A 19,622-nucleotide genomic window follows, 5' to 3' on the forward strand; every position below is an offset into this window, starting at 1 on the left:
CTGATAGGCTGACAGATTGCACCTCCCCACTGCAAATGCGGGAAAGAGAAAAAAAAATGGAGATCTTCATTGTTCCTGCAGAGATCCATCCCCTGCCCCTCCCCCCACCCCGCTGTACACTCAAACTGCGTATTAACATTAATTTTCATCATTACTGAGAAAAAATCCAGTTATGATTTTGGTGCACGAACAGTTATCGAACATAACCTCGAACAGCCGAATTTTTCTCAAATTGTTCGTGTTCGCCGAACGGCTCGAACACCGCCCAAAACAGCTCGAATTTGAGATTGGCGAACAGTTCGAGTAGAACAACGCTCATCTCTACTCCTAATGCAGGACAATGCCAGTCCTCATGTGGCTGGAGTGTGTCAGCAGTTCCTGCAAGATGTCACCCACACACAATACTGAGCCTCATTTTGACTTGTTTTAAGGACATTACATCAAAGTTGGATCAGCCTGTAGTGTGTTTTCCACTTTAATTTTGGGGGTGACTCCAAATCCAGGCCTCCATTGGTTAATAAATTTGATTTCCATTGATGATTTTTGTGTGATTTTGTTGTCAGCACATTCAACTTTGTGCAGAACAAAGTATTCAGTGAGAATATTTCATTCATTCATATCTAGGATGTGTTATTTGAGTGTTCCCTCAGTAAACACAGAGCGACCTCTGTTTGACAGACCCTCAACCAGGATACTTGAGCCTGAGATTCCCTTACAGATGATATGAATGCAGAGAATTTGTCTATCAAAAAGATCTTGGAAATTCCAACAAATAAATAATGCATGATTTTTCATTACACAGCATCTCTTAAAACTCACCTGCATTGCAATTCTCTTAAGAGCTGCATTTCGCTGGACTTCTGCAATGTCACCTACAGCCAAACCAATCTATGGTTTCAATTAAAAAGAACATAGTTAGTCCAGACACAATTCAACATAGGTAAAAAAGACTCATATCTAACATGTTTATTCTTTCCCATACGAATTTTATTAACTGTCAGAAACATGAAACACCAAAAACGACCCCATAAGGATATTTTAGAGAATATCGCTGATTATGAGTCCATTTGTAAAACTGTAGTATTGTTTTTGCCTTTTCCCCTTCTTTCCATCTTTTCTCATATTTATTTATGTACGGTATGTTCTAAATAGAAATACTCCATAAACGAGTGTCCTCCTGCTCCATTGTAAAGTTCTTCGAGCTAAAGAATATGTGCCTGGCATTTAGTCTTAGTTTAATTAATTTTATGTAAAGGGTCTTTTCCCTACTTTAAAAGTTATTGTTAAGGGGTCCAGGGTGAAAAGGGGGTAAGTAAAATCCTGTACTCATCTCCAAGACTGGCGTCGCTCTTCCACATACAGTATTGTGCCCTTAGATGATCTCAGTGCATCAATATCCAGAAAAGGCATAATGTGACTGCTGAATGGCTGCAACTTTCATATTCTTTCCGAGCAGAAGAAACTGACTCGGACAGAATGTGAAGGCTGCAGCCAATCAGTGGTTGCTGATTGGCGGCAGGGGTTACATGATGCCTCCTCCAGATGATGATGATGCCAAAACACCAGCAAGGGACAAGGTATGAAGTGCAGAAATATAGTGTCGGTCTTGGAAGGGATTCTAGGTTTTTATTTTTTTTTACTACAGCCTGGGCCCATTGACAATAGCTTTCAAACTAAGGGAAAACTCCTTTAAGCATATGTGAGAGATAGTATGGTTTCCTTAACCTTCAGGGAAAGTTGTAGTAAAACCTCTTGAGGCTACCATCCCACTATCAGTATTCGGTCAGTATTCAGTCAGTATTTTTTCTCAGCAGTCGGAGCCAAAACCAGGTGAGGAACAATCAGAGAAAAGGTATAATAGAATCAAGTCACCAATTCTGCATTTATCACCCACTCCTGGTTTTGGCTCCCACTCCTGAGAAAAAATACTGATCAAATACTCATATTGAGGCCGTGGCCTAATAGTTAGCTTTACATGTATCTCCCATACTTGATATGGAGGCGCTACACATGGGTGATAAACATCCATGTGCACAATTATTTTGTCACAGCATCAAGAATGAATGTGACTGGAGGAATCAGACAAAATTGGTGACCAGAGATAATTTTTGTATGTTTGGTGGACATGTCACATATACTATACATTTTGGTTGAATATTCATTGTTCAATACAAAATGTTTTCAAATCATACAACCAATCAAACAACCAAGATGTGATTATATCGATGCTTACATTTACAATAGCTTCATTCTTTATATATGGCTTCTTTACAGTTTATCTTTTTTACATTTTTGTATTTTTTATCATTAGGATCTTCCTTATTTTCTTACAAAGTATTATATAGCTGCACATCTTGGAATGCACATAAAGTCTCATATAATTTGTTAATCACATATCTTTAAATAACAGAAAAGAAAAAAAAATAACAAAAAAACAAACAGATAATACAAACCAAGGAGACGTGCACACATATGCACACACACACAGACATAAACGCACACATACATAAACACGCGCACACACACGTACTGCCGCTTTCTCCCTGCTTTATTCAGTTCTATTTTGCTTGAAACTAAGTGACTAATTACCATCAAAAAACTATATTAAGTATAACTCACAAGTAAATTCATCAGAAGAATTGGAATTAATAAAGTGAACACAATCAGATGAATAAATGTTATAATTGGAAATTCAATACGATCTTCAAGAAATGGTTCCAGAAAACTATCGTGGTAGTTGATGTCTCCAAGCATCATGGTAAAGGTCTGCATTAGAGAAAGGATAGGAGTCTTGAATGCCATCTATAAAAGAAACAAACAAAAAAAATAAGATAATTAAAATCATATCATACAGTTTTGTAGCAAAACAATAATCAATAGGTAGAACCTCCTAAATAGGTAAAACATTAAAGGAAACTTAAATGATCTTCCAAGCAATGATTTGGTCTATAGAGCATGAATACTTAGAGGGAATATCCTGGACTTTTAAAAAATGTGCCTAAGCACTAACAGGCATGTAGTTGTTAACACAGAGGCAGATACCTGTCTGTTGCTCCGGTCAGTGACCGCTCCTGCCATAGATTCAGCTGCTCCCTGCCAACAGAGCAGCAGTTTCTCTTCCTGTTGACAGGGCGGGATTACTGGTGTCATGCTGATTGACAGCTGGCTTCTGCCAATTAGGCAGTGGAGAGCAGGCTGTCAATCAGCATGACACCAGTAGTCCTGCTGCTCTGTTGACGTGACGTCAGCGAAGTCTGTGACCGCTCTGTGCCAGCGGAGAACAGCGCAGGGCACAACAGGCAGGTAGGTAGCAACTACCAGCCTGTTAGTGATCAGGCAGTTTTTTTAAAGTCCTGGATATCCCCTTTAATGTAGGATAAAAAATGATCGAAAAAATGTAAGAGAGCAAGATCCTAGCTATGACAGTCTAGCTAAGCGTCTAAGACTACAAACAACATTGTCCATATTTTATGTGAATCCTAGACATTATAGCATGGCAATGCATAGTATTAAAGCCCAGGTTGGGCAGAAGCCAGCTCAACTATCTAGTCAACTCTATGAAATGTCTTATTATTTATACACCAAGAAAGGTCAAATTGGCTCCTACTTTAAAGGGAACCTGTCAGACAAGTCCTGCTGCCCAAAAAGTGGGAAGCATGAAGCGCAGCCTGATTTCACAATTGCAGCTGGGTATATTTTTATCTGAAATACTACAGCATTTCAGAGAAAATGTAGTTTGAAAATCCAGCCGGGTTTCATTGCCAGAGACCAAACTAGAACGGGTGCTTCCCCTTGCCGGCTTTTCCCAGCACCACAACAGGTGATTGACAGGTTTTTCCCAAAATACACATGATGGAGGGACCTGTCAATCAGCTGTATCAGCACTGGAAAGAAGCGGCTGGGGGCGGAGACGGACCAGTCTCGTGTCCAGCTATGGTACCTGGCCAGATCTTCAAAGCATATTTTCTCTGAAGAGAATTATATTGCTGGAATACTGCAGTCAGGCTGCGTGTCATGCTGCACACGGTTTGGGCACCATGAATCACATGACAGATTCCCTTTAACTATAGTGGCTTATAATCAATCAACAGTCCACTGTCTATGAGTTTACTATTTACTGTATGTCAACAGACTATATACTGTAAAATAAGATATAGTATCTGCCTATAATTTCCAGTTGATCTAACTATACATGTTTTATAGCTGTTGACTTAAAATCTTTCAGTAAAAGGTCCAACTACCACTATCGTGTTTTCAGCTCATGTGAATGATCATACAGACCCCAGTTCATCAAGGCTGTTACTTTGCATATCAGTATTGATAAAGGATCTGCTGGAATGAGATGCACCACATTCATTAAGATGATGCTATATCAGACACCCAAGAAATGTCGCTATCTTCAGAAAACCATCCTTCTGTTGACTCTGTCCGAGGAAAAAATTGGACATGTGCACCATCCCATACACTAACATTGGTCCAAGTGTGATCTGATGTTTTGTGGGATTGCACTTGGACAGAAAATATGGTTGCCTACATCTGCCCGTAGTGTGCTAAGAAACATCTAAGAACTAACTTAAAAATCAAACATACCTGCGGAGAGAGCACTACGTAGAAGCTCAATGCAAATCCCAAAATCAGGAAGAAGAAGATGATTATAATTTGCACAAGTGTTCTCAGGATCTCCCAAAACATCACTATATAAATTCCACATGTTTCAAACCTACAATGATTTTTAATAAATGACATTGTCAGTTGCCATTACTGTCATTATCTTTTTGTTATTTGAAAGGCAATATGCAAAAAAGTACATTATAAAATGACATTAGAAACTACTCATGTAATACATTTATAGGAATATACATTGGCTCTCCAGGTTCATTTATGTTTTTTATTTTTTTTTAAATCCACCATTAAGGTGTATTGTAACTCACTCAAAATTCAATGACCTCTGACATACTTTTGAAATACTGTACTTTTCTGTAATTGTTGAGCTACTGAATGCATTATTTATCAATGCATCCAACTCACCATTTTGAAATTAACTGCTACCATTTTCTAATAAATAGAATAAAAATAGACTAGATATACCTATAAATATATATAGAAAACAGTTTAGTATACACACCTTTAAAATACAATCAGTACCTCTCACCCTATATGTTTTGAGATAGTGACAGGACAAGAGGTCAAGGATTGCCATATTTAAAGGTGTAGAGTCAGTGGCCATAGGGAAGGTTGCCCTGTGTGCTAGAGTCTAGGAGGTGCAAACTTTTGACCTCCCCCACTACCCAATGACCTGCTCCACTTCTTTTAGAGTGTTTTGTCATCGTGATCACTTCCTATACTTAGTGCCACCACCAATGACAAACTCCTATCAACTGCTGCACTTTGCTTAAGCAGCAACCAAGATAAAAAAGATGAGCAGCTAAAGTATGAAGCATGATAACAGTACTGAGTCATGTGCACTATGTAGTACTGTCTTAATTCATTAATATTAGATGATTTTATATTGTTACACTTTTTCTAACCCTAAGGTTCGTTACGGCTAGGTTTATAGAAGGATAGAGCTAGAGTTAAAGTTAAGCTTAGGGCTAGGGTTAAGTTTAATATTAGGATTAGATTTATGTTTAGGGTTAGGGATAGGAATAAGGATAGGGCTTTACCTAGGGATAATGTTTGCACGCCGCTAGGTTCAGATAGGGCGAGACGGGTTTCATGAATTCATTGGAATCCTGGGGGAACCGTTACTCAGGGCGACCATAGGCTGCAGCTTCTCTGGTCTGCTGACCAGACACATCTGACAAGAGTCTTTTTAAACAGTTTAACAGTGGAATTTAATCTGAAGCACGGCCAGTGCAATTCAGGGATATCACAGCAACAATCTTCATTACAGTACAGTCTATTAAAGCAGGTACAGTAACGGCAGTCTCTTCAGTAGCACAGTTAATCACAGATTAGATCTCTTAGCAGCACACTTCTATGCATACACAACCACAGGCTTTTCCTTCACAAGGACTCAGTAGTACACAGCATTCTTTATACTGTATGGAGATGGAAGGATGGAGGGTTTGATGAGGGAGATGATCCCTGCGACACAATTCCTTTCAGTCCTTATCTTCCTGCCCGATAATACTCTGCACTGTTAGTTCAGGGAGTTTATCTGACCTGTGTTTAGTTTCTCTCCTGATTTAAATCCTGTTCAGTTGCCTTCTGTCAGATACAGATAAAACACCACCTTTCTCTTCAGCTTCAGCCAGACTAAAATAACAAGTTTCCCACAATCCCCCTGGGGCTCTGCTAAGACACTCCCTATTTCCTGTGACTGTGTTAACCCCTCTAGTTGCTGGATGCTTCTGAAGCACAACACTTCCTGTCTCCTGTGCTTGTATTATTTCTAATACTTGCTGGATGCTTTTGAAGCAACATCACTACTTCTGCATGTCACAATAACATTTAGGGTACAGAAACCAAATCTCAAAACTACACAATTTACAACAGATGAAGGCGACTCGATATATATATTCCTTAACCAAACAAATGACTCGTTACTAGTGATGAACGAGCGTGCTCGCAACTGCTCAGTACTCACCCGAGCATCACTGTGCTCGACATGCTTGGATAGTATTTCTGGGTTGCTCGGGTGGGAGCTCAGGTCCCCGCCCTGCATGTTTGGTGCTCTTTAGAGAGCCAATGAACATGCAGGGATTGTCTACCACACACTGTAATGTCATAGCCATGTTGGTTGTGGCATTACAGTGATTGTCTGGCCGCATAACGTCATCAGGTCTATATAAGACCTGGTGCCCCTATGCTCGTCACAGTCTAACCCGGAAACAGGCAGAGTAGGGAGTGCTGCTGCTGAGTGAGGGAGAGATTTGCTTGTTTATTAGTAAGTATAGGTATTCCACAACATATCTATATATCCATCTGAACTAAGAGTTCTTCTGAGGACTAATCCAGCTGCATATATTCAGTGGTGAAGATGATAGCAGGAGTATACCATTTTACTGCTCCATTTGCTTGTTAGCAGTGCAGAATACAACCAGATATTTTCCATCATCAGACGTGATCCCTTATTACGGCGATAAAAATCCAGAAATTTGTAGTGAACGTGGAAAATTATTTTCCTCCATTTAGAGTTTGTAGCAGTGTGTCAGTGAAGCTATTCATACGTTGTCGCTGCCAAGAATAGTAAACTACAGAGCCACTATTTAAAACCGTGGGTGCCGTCAGACGTATCACATATAACTGCGGTACAAATCCTGCCATTTGTAGTTAACGTGGAAAATATTATCCTCCATTTAAAATGGGAAAGGCGTGTGGAAAAGGACAGGGAAGTGGACGTGATGGTGAGGGTGCATGCAGAGGCCGAGGCTGAGGCCGTGGGCAAGCTGTAATTGTGCCACAACACATACCCACATCTTGTTGCTCGACCTTCCTGTGCCAATTGCTAGGTTACCGCAGCACACCACTGTTAAACCCAGAGCAGTGTCAAAAGGTTGTTGGTTGGATAGCAGATAATGCTTCCAGTCACTTTGCCACCACCACCACCCTGTTTTCCATACGGTCAAGTTTCAGTAGCCGTGAGTCTGGACTGCACATTCCTCACCCTGATCCTCTTTCCTCCCACCATGGGAGTGCCCAGAGACAACTGATCCTACACTTGGACACTACGAAGAGCTGTTCACTTCCATTTATAGATTTGGGCCTCTCGCCCCCGGCCAGCTTCAAGCGGTGCAAGAAGAGAATGCATGTAGCGATCCCCAAATATTTGAGCAGTCACGGTCACATGAAGGCAACAGTGGGAAAATGCAATTACTGTCGCAAAAGGTGGATAATGATGAGACACAATGGACAGAAAGTCAGGAGGAGGATCAGGGTGCGGAAGTGGAAGACGAAGCAGTGGACGATGAAGTCACTGACCCAACCTGGCAAGGGGACATGCAGAGCGAGGACAGCAGCACACAGGGGGAGGGAGGCGTAACACCACAACAGGCAGGAACAAGCAGTGTGGTGGCCACAGACACAAGGCGGGCAACTGCTCCCCGGAACACCAAGAAGGAAGTTGTCAGTACAACTGTTAGGTTTTCCTGAGTCTGGTTCTTTTTTAAAGACTGTTCAGATAACCCCAAAAAGGCCATTTGCAGCATCTGCCAGGCCAGCATCATCAAGAGAACCAAAACTACCAGCCTGACCACCACCAGCATGCTCAGGCACATGACAGCTAAGCACCCGACTAGCTGGGACGAACACCAAGGTCCAGAAACAGTGTCTGTGGGTCACACCACTGCCTCATCCCCTGTCCATGGTGCGTGCGAAGATGCCTCCCGACCAGCACCTGTCATTGCAGACTTGCAACCATCACCGTCCACGTCCTTGTCCCTTCGCAGCGTTCAGTTGTCCCTACCACAGTCCTTGGAATGCAAGCGCAAGTATTCAGCCAACCAAACAGGCCGCAATACTAAACTGCCACATTTCTAGACTGCTTGCTTGCACTTGAAATGTTGCATTTTAAGCTCGTGGAGGCGGAAGCTTTCCACAACCTCATGGTGGCGGCTGCCGGGTATCCATACTCGGGCCCTAGCTGCCACTATTTCTCCCGGTATCGTCTCCGCCTTCCACAAGCACGGGTCCCAGAACATTACCCGTGCCCTCCCCACGGGTAAAGGACCGCCTAAACACAAACACGTGGACAAGTGAATGTGGCCAACGGCCGGGTCATCTCACTGACGCATTCCACTGGGTTAATATTGTGGAAGCCAGGACCCTGGGACGGAACACGTCCTACCGATGCAGAGGATTGCGGGCCCTGCGTCAATCAGGGTTGCCCCTACATTCTACAGCTCCTGCAATACCTCCCCCTCCTCCTCTTCAGCCTCCATCTCCATCACTTGATTAATTTTTTCAGGACATATTCCAGATTCTTTACTTAAACTTCGTGTGTGCCAATAACAAAAAGCCGGACTGTATGCTTAGGCGACAAACCGCACACCGTTGCAGAGTTGTTAAAAGCTGTATCAGAAAACCTGATGGCGGCTCTGAAGCTAGGCAAGCTCGCACACATACTATGCCTGGCCCATGTGCTCAACTTAGTGGTTCAGCAGTTTCTCAAAATCTACCCGGATCTGCCAGAGCGGCTTGTGAACGTACGCCGCGTGTGAGCCAATTTCAGAAAGTCAGCTACAGCTTCCGCCGCCCTAGCAGGGCTTCAGCAGCGTTTGCAGTTTACAGCTCACTAATGTGCGATGGGAATCTGCATGTTCATCAACTCAATCCTTTGATCTCAATACACACTGTTCCCTAGTAGTGATGAGCAAGCATGCTCGCCACAGCTCGGTACTCGCCCGAGCATCTCAGTACTCGAGATGCTCGGAGCTCGCCGAGAACTTTCGAGATGCACGGGCGGGAGCTCGGGTCCCCGTCCTGCATGTTTGGCACTATTTAGAGCACAAATCATGCAGGGATTGTCTGCCACTCACTGTAATGTCACAGCCATGGTGGTTGTGGCATTACAGTGATTGCCCAAATCGATGGGAACAGTGCTCACAGTGAAACATGAAAAGCCGGCAATTCATCAGCGGCATACACCGGTACCCGACAATTTAGAACAGAAAGAATAGAGCATCACACATAGATTAGATAGATAGAAACATATCAGTCACATATATAATAAGTACAGTGACAGTGTTGGGTACTGTACTTGTCATTTAGTGTTAAAATAAAGGATTTATTAAAAAATACATTTTCGTGGGGTTTCCCATAATTTTAGTCTTTAGCGGAGGTTAAGCAGATGGCTGGGGCAGATGTTTGAAGCCTGGGAAGGGGGTAATACCCACGGAGCTTCCCAGGCTCCTAATATCAGCCCCCAGCTGAATACCTAGCCTTTACTAGCTATTAAAATGGGGACCCCAAAGAAAGATGACGTGGGGTCCCCCCTATTTTAATAGCTAGCAATAGCCCAGGAAGGGTGCCATGAATATTGGCCTCCTCCCAGGCTAGAAACACCAGCCGTTAGCCGCCCCAGAAATGGCGCATCCATAGGATGCGCCAATTCTGGCACTTAGCCTCGCTCTTCCCACTGCCCTGCAGCGGTGGCAGTGGGGTTATAGGGCTGGGGTTGATGTCAGCTTATAATGCCAGCTGACAACAAGCCCAGGTTAGTAATGGAGAGGTGTCTATAAGACACCCCCATTACTAACCCCATAGTGAAAGTTAAAAAAAACACAAACACCCAGAATAAAGTCCTTTAAATGAAATAAAGTCACAATTCTTTAATGTTCTAAATTAAACTCTCAGTGATCCTCCTCATCCACCCACACACACGGACACACACTAGATCTCATCTTCACCCGACTCTGCTCCCTATCTAACCTCACAACCTCCCCCCTATCCCTATCTACTCACTTTCTCATCCCTGTCCTCCTCACCTGTCACCCATGTCCAGCAACTAGCACACCCCCGCAGAAACCGTGCACATCTAGACACCCACACACTCTCTTACTCTGTTCTACCACTGACACCCATATCTTCACTTCATGACACAGACAGCGCCACTGCTTTCTACAATGCCACTCTCACATCAGCTATTGACTCGGTCACTCCTCTTATGCATGGCAGAGCGCGATGAGTCAACAGGCAACCCTGGCACAACAACCTCACTAAACAGCTTTGACAAACGTCCAGGGCGTTGGAAGAAAACACATTCTCAAGATGACTTCACTGCATTCAAACAAGCTGTACTCACATTCAAATCAGCACTCACCTCTGCTAAACAGGCCTACTTTACAGCCTTCATATCTTCACTATCCTACAACCCCAAACAGCTATTCAACACTTTTAAGTCTCTCCTCTGTCCTCCACTGCCCCCTCCGACCACCATCATCTCTGCTGAGGAGTTTGCCACACACTTCAAAAACAAGATTGACCAAACACGGCAAGTGTTTACTGTCCACCACAACCTCTTTGTTTTCCACACCATTGCCCTACCCCCATAACCTCCCTTCCCAACATCACGGAAAGAGACCTTACTCGTCTTCTCTCCAAATCACACCTCACCACTTGTGCACTCGACCCCATCCCATCCCACATCCTCCCCAACCTCACTCCCACACTCATCCCATCCCTAACCCATCTTTTCAACCAATCACTATCTTATGGTACCTTTCCCGCTGCCTTCAAACATGCCACAATCACGCCCATCCTCAAAAAGCCATCCCTCCACCCAACCACCTTGTCCAGCTATTGCCCCATATCGCTGCTCCCATTTGCCTCCAAACTCCTTGAGCAACACGTTCACACTGAACTTTCCTCCCACTTCTCATTTAACTCTCTCTTCGACAACCGACAATCCGGCTTCCGCCCCCACCATTCCACCACAAATGCCCTTACCAAAATCACCAATGACTTACTTACAGCCAAAGCTAACAGACAATTCTCTGTACTCCTTCTTTTTGACCTGTCCTCTGCTTTCGATACAGTTGACCACTGCCTCCTACTACAGATCCTCTCTTTCTTTGGCGTCAAAGACCTTGCCCTATTTTGGATCTCATCATACCTTTCTACCTGCACATTTAGCATCTCCCACTCCCACACTACCTCCTCACCCCGCCCCCTCTCTGTTGGAGTCCTTCAATGCTCTATCCTTGCACCCCTACTCTCCTCAATCTATACCCTTGGCCTGGGACAGCTCATAAAATCCCATGGCTTCCAGTGCCATCTGTACGCTGATGACACCCAGATCTACCTCTGTGGCCCAGATGTCACCTCTCTGCTGTCCAGAATCCCAGCATGTCTAGCAGCCATATCATCCTTCCTCTCCTCCCTCTTCCTCAAGCTCAATTTGGACAAAACTGAACTCATCATCTTTCCCCCATCTCGCATATATTTCCCACCTGATCTTTCTATCACAATAAATGACATCACTCTTTCCCCTGTACCAACAATCTGCTGCCTCGGAGTAACCCTTGACTCTGCCCTGTCCTTCAAACCCCACACCCAAGCTCTCACCACCTCCTGTCGCCTCCAGCTCAATAATATTTCCAGAATCCGTCCTTGCCTCAACCCTCAATCTACTAAACTGCTTGTGCATGCCCTCATCATCTCCTGCCTCAACTACTGCAACATCCTCTTCTGTGGCCTACCTGCTAGCACTCTCGCACCCCCCAGTCCATCCTTAACTCTGCTGCGTAACTAGTCCATCTCTCCCCTCGCTACTCCTCTGCTACCCACCTTTGTAAATCCCTTCACTGGCTCCCAATTGCCCAGTGAATCCAGTTCAGACTACTAACACTGACCTACAAAGCCATCCATAACCTCTCTCCTCCATACATCTCTGAACTAATCTCCCGATATATTCCCTTACATAATCTCCGGTCCTCCCAAGACCTCCTTCTCTCCTCCACACTTATTCGTTCCTCACGCAATCGCCTCCAAGATTTCTCCCGAATATCCCCCGTCCTATGGAATTCTGTGCCTCAACACGTCCGTTTATCCGCCACACTTGGATCCTTCAGATGGAACCTGAAAACCCATCTCTTCAAACAGGCTTACAGCCTGCCATGACCTTGCTTGCTGCCACCTCAACAACACCAGAGCTACTGCAACCCCTCAATCTACTGTCTCCTTCCCCATTCCTGTAGAATGTAAGCCCACAAGGGCAGGGTCCTCTTCCTCTGTACAAGTCTGTCATTGTTAGTTTGCTTTCTGTAAGTGATATCTGTATTTGGATTGTAACCCCTTCTTACGTACAACACCATGGAATCAATGGCCATATAAAAATAATAATAATAATGGGAGTACGCATTGGAAATCAACGTTGCAGATGTTTGGAATGATTTTGAGCAGCAGAGATCAGTTGTTGAGTATTAGCTTCAACACATCCGTCGGCATTCAGGTCAGCCTCCTCACATAAGAGCTGATGAGTGGGCATGGATGTCTGACATCTGTGCCGTCCTCCAAAGCTTTGAGGACTCCACCAAGATGGTGAGCAGCGATGATGCCATAATTAGTGTCACCATCACACTTCTTTGTCTACTGAAACGCTTGCTGCTTACAATTAAAGAGGAGGCATTGCAGGCGGAGCAAGGAACTATACAGGGTGATACTACCCAGCCCAGCCTCATCTCATCTCAACGTGGATTGGGTGATAATGAGGAGGCGGAGGAGGAAGAGAACATAGACAGTCGCACTCTTGGTGAGAACAGGGAAGTAACATAGTAACATAGTTAATTAATTATTTGCTTAATTGTTTTAGTTTTTAAGGTTGAAGGAAGACTAAGTCCATCTAGTTCAACCCATAGCCTAACATGTTGATCCAGAGGAAGGCAAAAAAACAAACATATTGGGGAAAAAAATTCCTTCCTGACTCCACATACGGCAATAAAACTAGTTCCCTGGATCAACGCCCTATCAAGGAATCTAGTATATATAACTTGTAATATTATACTTTTCATGATAGGCATCCAGGCCCTTCTTAAATTTTAGTAGTGAATCACTCATTAAAACATCATGCGGCAGAGAGTTCCATAGTCTCAGTGCTCTTACAGTAAAGAATCCGAGTCTGTGTTTATGATTAAACCTTCTTTCCTCCAGACGTAGAAGATGCCCTCTTGTCCCCGTCTCAGGCCTCAGAGTAAAAAGATCAGTAGAAAGGTCTTTGTACTGTCCCCTCATATATTTATACATAGTAATAAGATCACCCCTAAGCCTTCGTTTTTCCAAACTAAATAACCCCAAGTGTAATAACTGGCCTTGGTATTGCAGACCCCCCAGTCCTCTAATAACCTTGGTCGCTCTTCTCTGCACCCGCTCTAGTTCAGCTATGTCTTTCTTATACACCGGAGACCAGAACTGTACACAGTATTCTAAGTGTGGTCGCACTAGTGACTTGTATAGAGGTAAAATTATGTTCTCCTCATGAGCATCTATGCCTCTTTTAATGCATCCCATTATTTTATTTGCCTTTGCAGCAGCTGCCTGACATTGGCCACTAAACGTGAGCTTGTCAGTGACAGTTTTGCCCAGTCTTTTACAATTAAACATATAATTATACATTTTATTTCCTCTCATTTATCCCCATTAAAGCTCATTTGCCATTCATCAGCCCAAGCTTCTAGATTACTTAAATCCTCCTGTAATATAAAATTGTCCTACTCTGTATTGATTACCCTGCAGAGTTTAGTGTAATCTGCAAATATTGAAATACTACTCTGTATTCCCCCTACAAGGTCATTAATAAATATGTTAAAAAGAAGCGGGCCCAATACTGACCCCTGTGGTACCCCACTGTTAACTGTGACCCAGTCTGAGTGTATTCCATTAATAACCACCCTTTGTTTCCTATCACTGAGCCAGTTCTTAACCCACTTACATATATTTTCCCCTATCCCAATTTTTCTCATTTTATGTATCAACCTTTTGTGTGGAACTATATCAAAAGCTTTTGAAAAGTTCATATACACAACATCCACTGCATTTCCTTGGTACAGTCTGGAACTTACCTCTTCATAAAAGCTGACCAGATGAGTTTGACAGGAACGGTCCCTCGTAAACCCATGTTGATATTGGGTCATGAGGAAATTCTTCTTCAGATACTCTATCATAGCATCTCTTAGGAAACCCTCCAGGATTTTACCCACAGTAGAGGTTAAGGTTACCGGCCTATAATTTCCAAGTTCAGTTTTTTTCCCCTTTTTGAATATTGGTACCATATTTGCTATACGCCAGTCCTGTGGTACAGACCCTGTTATTATGGAATCTTTAAAGCTTAAAAATAATGGTCTATCTATGACTTTACTTAATTCCTGCAGTATTTATTTATTTATTTTACTCACTTATATAGCGCCATTAATTCCACAGTGCATTACAGACATTATGGGCACTGTCCCCATTGGGGCTCGCAATCCCTATCAGTATATCTTTGGAGTGTGGGAGGAAACCGGAGACCCCGGAGGAAACCCACGCAAACACGGTGAGAACATACAAACTCCTTGCAGATGTTGTCCTTAGTGGGATTTGAATCCAGGACCCCAGAGCTAACTACTGAGCCACCGTGCCGCCCCACTCGCGGGTTTATGCCATCTGGGCCCGGGGATTTTTAGACGCCGCCGTACTTCCTGCTGGGTTAAGCAAGTGACATTTAATGGAGAATTTTTGTTACCACTAATCATGTTTTCTGTCATGCGATTTTCTTGTGTAAATACTGTTGAAAAAAAAATCATTTAGCATATTGGCTTTTTCCTCATCCTCATCCACCATTTCACCCAGACTGTTTTTAAGGGGGCCAACACTATCAATTTTTAGTTTCTTACTATTTATGTAGTTAAAGAATATTTTGGGGTTGTTTTTACTTTCTCTGGCAATGAGTCTCTCTGTCTCAGTCTTTGCTGCCTTGATTTGGTTTTTACAGAATTCATTTAATTTTCTGTATTTATTTAATGCCTCATCACTACCTACTTGCTTTAGTTCTCTAAATGCTTTCTTTTTGTCACTTATTACCTTACCTTACAGCTCTATTTAGCCATAGTGGTTTCCTCCTATTTCTAGCATGTTTATTCCCATGTTTATTCCCAATGGGTATATATTGTGCACAGGTCCTATTCAGGATGCTAATAAATGTCTCCCATTTGCTTTGTGCAGTTTTATGTCTCAGGATATCGTCCCAGTTTATTGCACTAAGATCATCTCTCAACCATTGGAAATTTACCTTCCTGAAGTTTAGCGTCCTTGTAACCCCTCTACTATAAATATTATTAAATGATACATGAAAACTTATTATTTTGTGATCACTATAACCCAAGTGACCCCCAACTTGTATATTTGATATGCGGTCTGGCCTGTTGGTTAATATTAGGTCTAGCAGTGCCCCCCCTCTTGCTGGGTCACGAACCAGTTGTGAAAGGTAATTGTCTCTCATAGTTGTCAAAAACCTATTATCTTTGCTGGAACTACAGGTTTCTGTTCCCCAATGTATTTCAGGGTAGTTAAAGTCCCTCAAATTAATGACTTCTCCTTGAGTCGCTGCTTCATCTATTTGCTTTATGAGGATATTCTCCACTACTTCCATTATTTTTGGAGACTTATAACAAACCCCTATCAGTAATTTATTATTTTTCCCCCTCCCCCTATCTCCACCCACAGGGACTTCACATTTTCATTAGATTCACATATATTCTCACGCAAGATGGATTTTAAGGATGATTTTACATATAAACACACACCCCCCCTCGCTTCTTTGTGCGGTCATTTCTGAACAGACTATAGCCCTGTAAATTAACTGCTCAGTCATCGCTCTCATCCAGCCATGTTTCAGATATCCCCATCATGTCATAATTATTTTCCAACAAAATTAATTCTAATTCCTCCATTTTGTTGGTGAAGCTTCTGGCATTAGTGTACATGCATTCTATGTATCTCTCTGTACCTCTATTCCTTCTTACTATATTGACTGTTCTAACCCCACCCCCAATTTCTTTATTTGTGCCCAGGTCACTATCTGCACTATCATCCCCACCTCTAAAATGAATACCCTCCCCCCCAATCCCTAGTTTAAACACTCCTCCAACCTTCTAGCCATTTTCTCCCCCAGCACAGCTGCACCCTCCCCATTGAGGTGCAGCCCGTTCCTAGCGTAGAACTTGTGGCCAACTGAGAAGTTGGCCCAGTTCTCCAGAAACCCAAACCCCTCCTTCCTACACCAATTCCTGAGCCACTTATTTATCTCCCTAATCTCCCGTTGCCTTTCTGGCGTGGAATGTGGTACAGGCAGTATTTCAGAGAATACTACCTTGGAGGTGGTATTAGCTTAGCTTTAGCAAGCTTTAAGCCTGAAGCCTAATTCCCTGAAATCATCTTTAAGGACTTTCCAACTACCTCTAACTTTGTCATTTGTGCCAATGTGCACCATGACCGCTGGGTCCTCACCAGCCCCTCCCAGTAATCTTTCAACCCGATCAGCGATGTGCCGGACTCGAGCATCAGGTAGGCCGCACACTGTTCGACGATCCCTGTCTTTGTGACAGATTGCCCTATTTGTTCCCCAAATAATTGAGTCCCCCACTACCTGCACCTGCCTGGCCTGCCCTCCTATTTCCCCCCTTACTGGAGCTGACACTCTTCCGGCTTTCAGAGGACATGATGGCTGCAGCAGTGCTACCCCTGTACTGACACCCCCCTCATCTGCCAACTTTGCGAACTTATTGGGGTGTGCCAGATCATGATTAGCCTCCATAGCACTCTTCCCTCTACCCCACCTTTTAACTGTTACTCAGCTAGCTGCCACACTGTTCTGCAGCTCCATACTACCATCCTCCCCCACATCTACCTCAGTGAGAAGCAGACTCCTTTCCATATTGTCTATGGATCTCAGTGTTGCCAGCTGCTCATTTAGATCCAGTACCTGGGCTTCCAAATGCACAACGTGCTCACATCTCGCACAGCAGTATGCACCTACGACTGGCTGTTCAAGGATTGCATACATGTGTCAAGATGTACACTGGATAGCATTGTCAATAATGGAGCTCATTTCCTAATGGGGATTGCACTAGACAGAAATGTTAAGTAAAAAGAAATGTAAAGAATTAATAAAATACAGACAGCAATTCAGTCCAAATTTCTCCCTTCCAAACTCCCTGAATCCAAAGTCACTGAATAACAAGTCACACACTTCTGTTTGTACTTACTCTCCGGTCACACTCACTAAGGAAAAAGATTTAAAGAGTTTTTTTTTCCTTTAACAGCAATCCAACCTACAGCTCAATGCACTTCCAAAGGACTGGAAACTCCAACCAGCAGCCACTTATAAACTCTTAATAGTGACCACTCACCCTTAATTAACCCCTTGAAAGTATAGCTACACCTCAGGATTTAAGTGCAATGTAGTTAACCCTTAAACACACATGTAGTAAAATAAGAGACTGTAAAGCTGTAGAGAGAAAATAGGTTTTAAAAAGCCCAATAAAATTAAACAGGTAGAAAAACACTCAGCAGTTCACAATTCAGCAACTCACGGCAATTCACACAGTTATTTGCTGCAGGATTCCAAAATACCTCTTCACTGAATCACAAGTCACACACTTACGTCCGTTTGCACTTACACTCCAGTCATACTCAGCTCGTTCACATGATTTAAACAGTTTTTTTTTCCCCTTTAGCAGCAATCCAACCTACAGCTCAATGCACTTCCAGTCTTGGCAGTTGGCAGTCTGGCACACAAGGCCGACTTTTTGCTCCCCTGCGTTTACCATGACCATCGCGTTGTGCGCATTTTGAGCATTACAGAAAACTGCCACGGCACTAGAGAATTCTTGGAGACAGAGGTGTGAGGTTCTGATTAAGGAGGATGTTAGTCTTAGACCAGTTGCAGAACGGAGGGCACAGGAAAGGTGATACACAGAAATGAGGAATGAGATATAGGCCGGTACAGAACTGTGGACAGCTTGGTGGGTGAGAGAGATGAGTTTGTATTGTATTCTGTAGTGATTGTTTAACCTAACCAGTGCAATGACTGGCACAGGGTAGAGGCGTTGGTGAAGTGGCTTGATAGAAATACATCCCTGGCTGCTGCATTCAGAAGGGATTGGAGAGGAGACAGTTTGTTTAGAGGGAGACCGATTAGAAGAAAGTTGCAGTAGTGAATAAGAGTGACAGTAAGAGCTTTTGCAGTATCAAAGGTGAGAAAAGGTTGAATTGTGGAGATGTTTTTAAGGTGCAGGTGACATGATCGAGTGAGTGATTTTCCACATGGAATAAAGGAAAGTTGTGCGTCAAATATGACTCCAAGACAGCAGGCGTTATGGTGGCACCACCTAAAGGAAATTGCAAAGTCAGGTATAGGTAGGTTAGTACATGGAGGGAACCGAAGGAGTTCATTTTTGGAGATATTAAGTTCTGGCCCTTGTTGAAGAATTATAACAAAAAAATTCCCATCTGAAAACGCTGGCGGCAGAGGTCACAGTCGAACAGTTCATTTGACAGCCAAGGAGTAGAAGCAAGGGAGACACAAACCAGATGCGGCACAGGCAGGAGAACGCTGTCAAAGGTCTGGGACAGTTTTCTCAGACCATCTAAGCGGCCAGGCCCTGACACACAGGGTACTCTGACAAGGAGGGAAAAGTTTTGGAAGATTCTGAAGGACTACCTTGGCGACCATACCAGCGTCCTCCATGATTCCTCTCTGTCTCTGTGCCTTACATCTGTTGGGTATCCAAGCTGGACATGTGGCATGAACTGTCTTTCTACACCTTAAAGGTCCTGGCAGCTAGCGTTTCGTCAGAGATGATTTTTAGTGCCTCCGGGGTATTAACTGATAAAAATGATAGGCGCATCCGCTTGTCAACTGAAAATGCTGACAGGCTGACTCTTATAAAAATGAACAAGGGCTGGATTGGGCCAGATTTCTCAACACCACCAGATGATAGCATCAAACAAACTCAAATCCAGTGGTTATTTTTTGTGGGTCTATTCCCATGCACCCCTTCACACCCAGACATGGGTATACCCTTCAGGAACTGTTCTATTTTATGTCGTTCTCCTCCTTCTCCTCATCCTCCACCACCATATCACCAGTGTGACCATGATGCAACACGCACATAATTTACTTAAGGGTGTTTCTGATTAGAGACGAG

At 43.5% G+C, this 19,622-nt stretch overlaps 1 protein-coding gene across 2 annotated transcripts in view; it reads right to left on the reverse strand.

Moving 5' to 3' along the window:
• TRPA1 (transient receptor potential cation channel subfamily A member 1) overlaps positions 1-19,622 on the reverse strand; it is a 224,650-nt gene that overhangs the window by 33,942 nt on the left and 171,086 nt on the right. For both annotated transcript variants that reach the window (XM_073679440.1, XM_073679439.1), the window contains exons 23-25: positions 4,591-4,720; positions 2,620-2,802; positions 820-888 (exon numbers count right to left, since the gene is read on the reverse strand). In XM_073679440.1, the coding sequence (XP_073535541.1) occupies positions 820-888; positions 2,620-2,802; positions 4,591-4,720 (382 nt within the window). The remainder of the gene's footprint in view (positions 1-819; positions 889-2,619; positions 2,803-4,590; positions 4,721-19,622) is intronic.

The sequence above is a fragment of the Phyllobates terribilis genome, unplaced genomic scaffold, assembly GCF_046119375.1.
Source record: "Phyllobates terribilis strain yellow unplaced genomic scaffold, ASM4611937v1 Scaffold_4__5_contigs__length_816908805, whole genome shotgun sequence".
In the NCBI taxonomy this organism is placed as follows: domain Eukaryota; kingdom Metazoa; phylum Chordata; class Amphibia; order Anura; family Dendrobatidae; genus Phyllobates; species Phyllobates terribilis.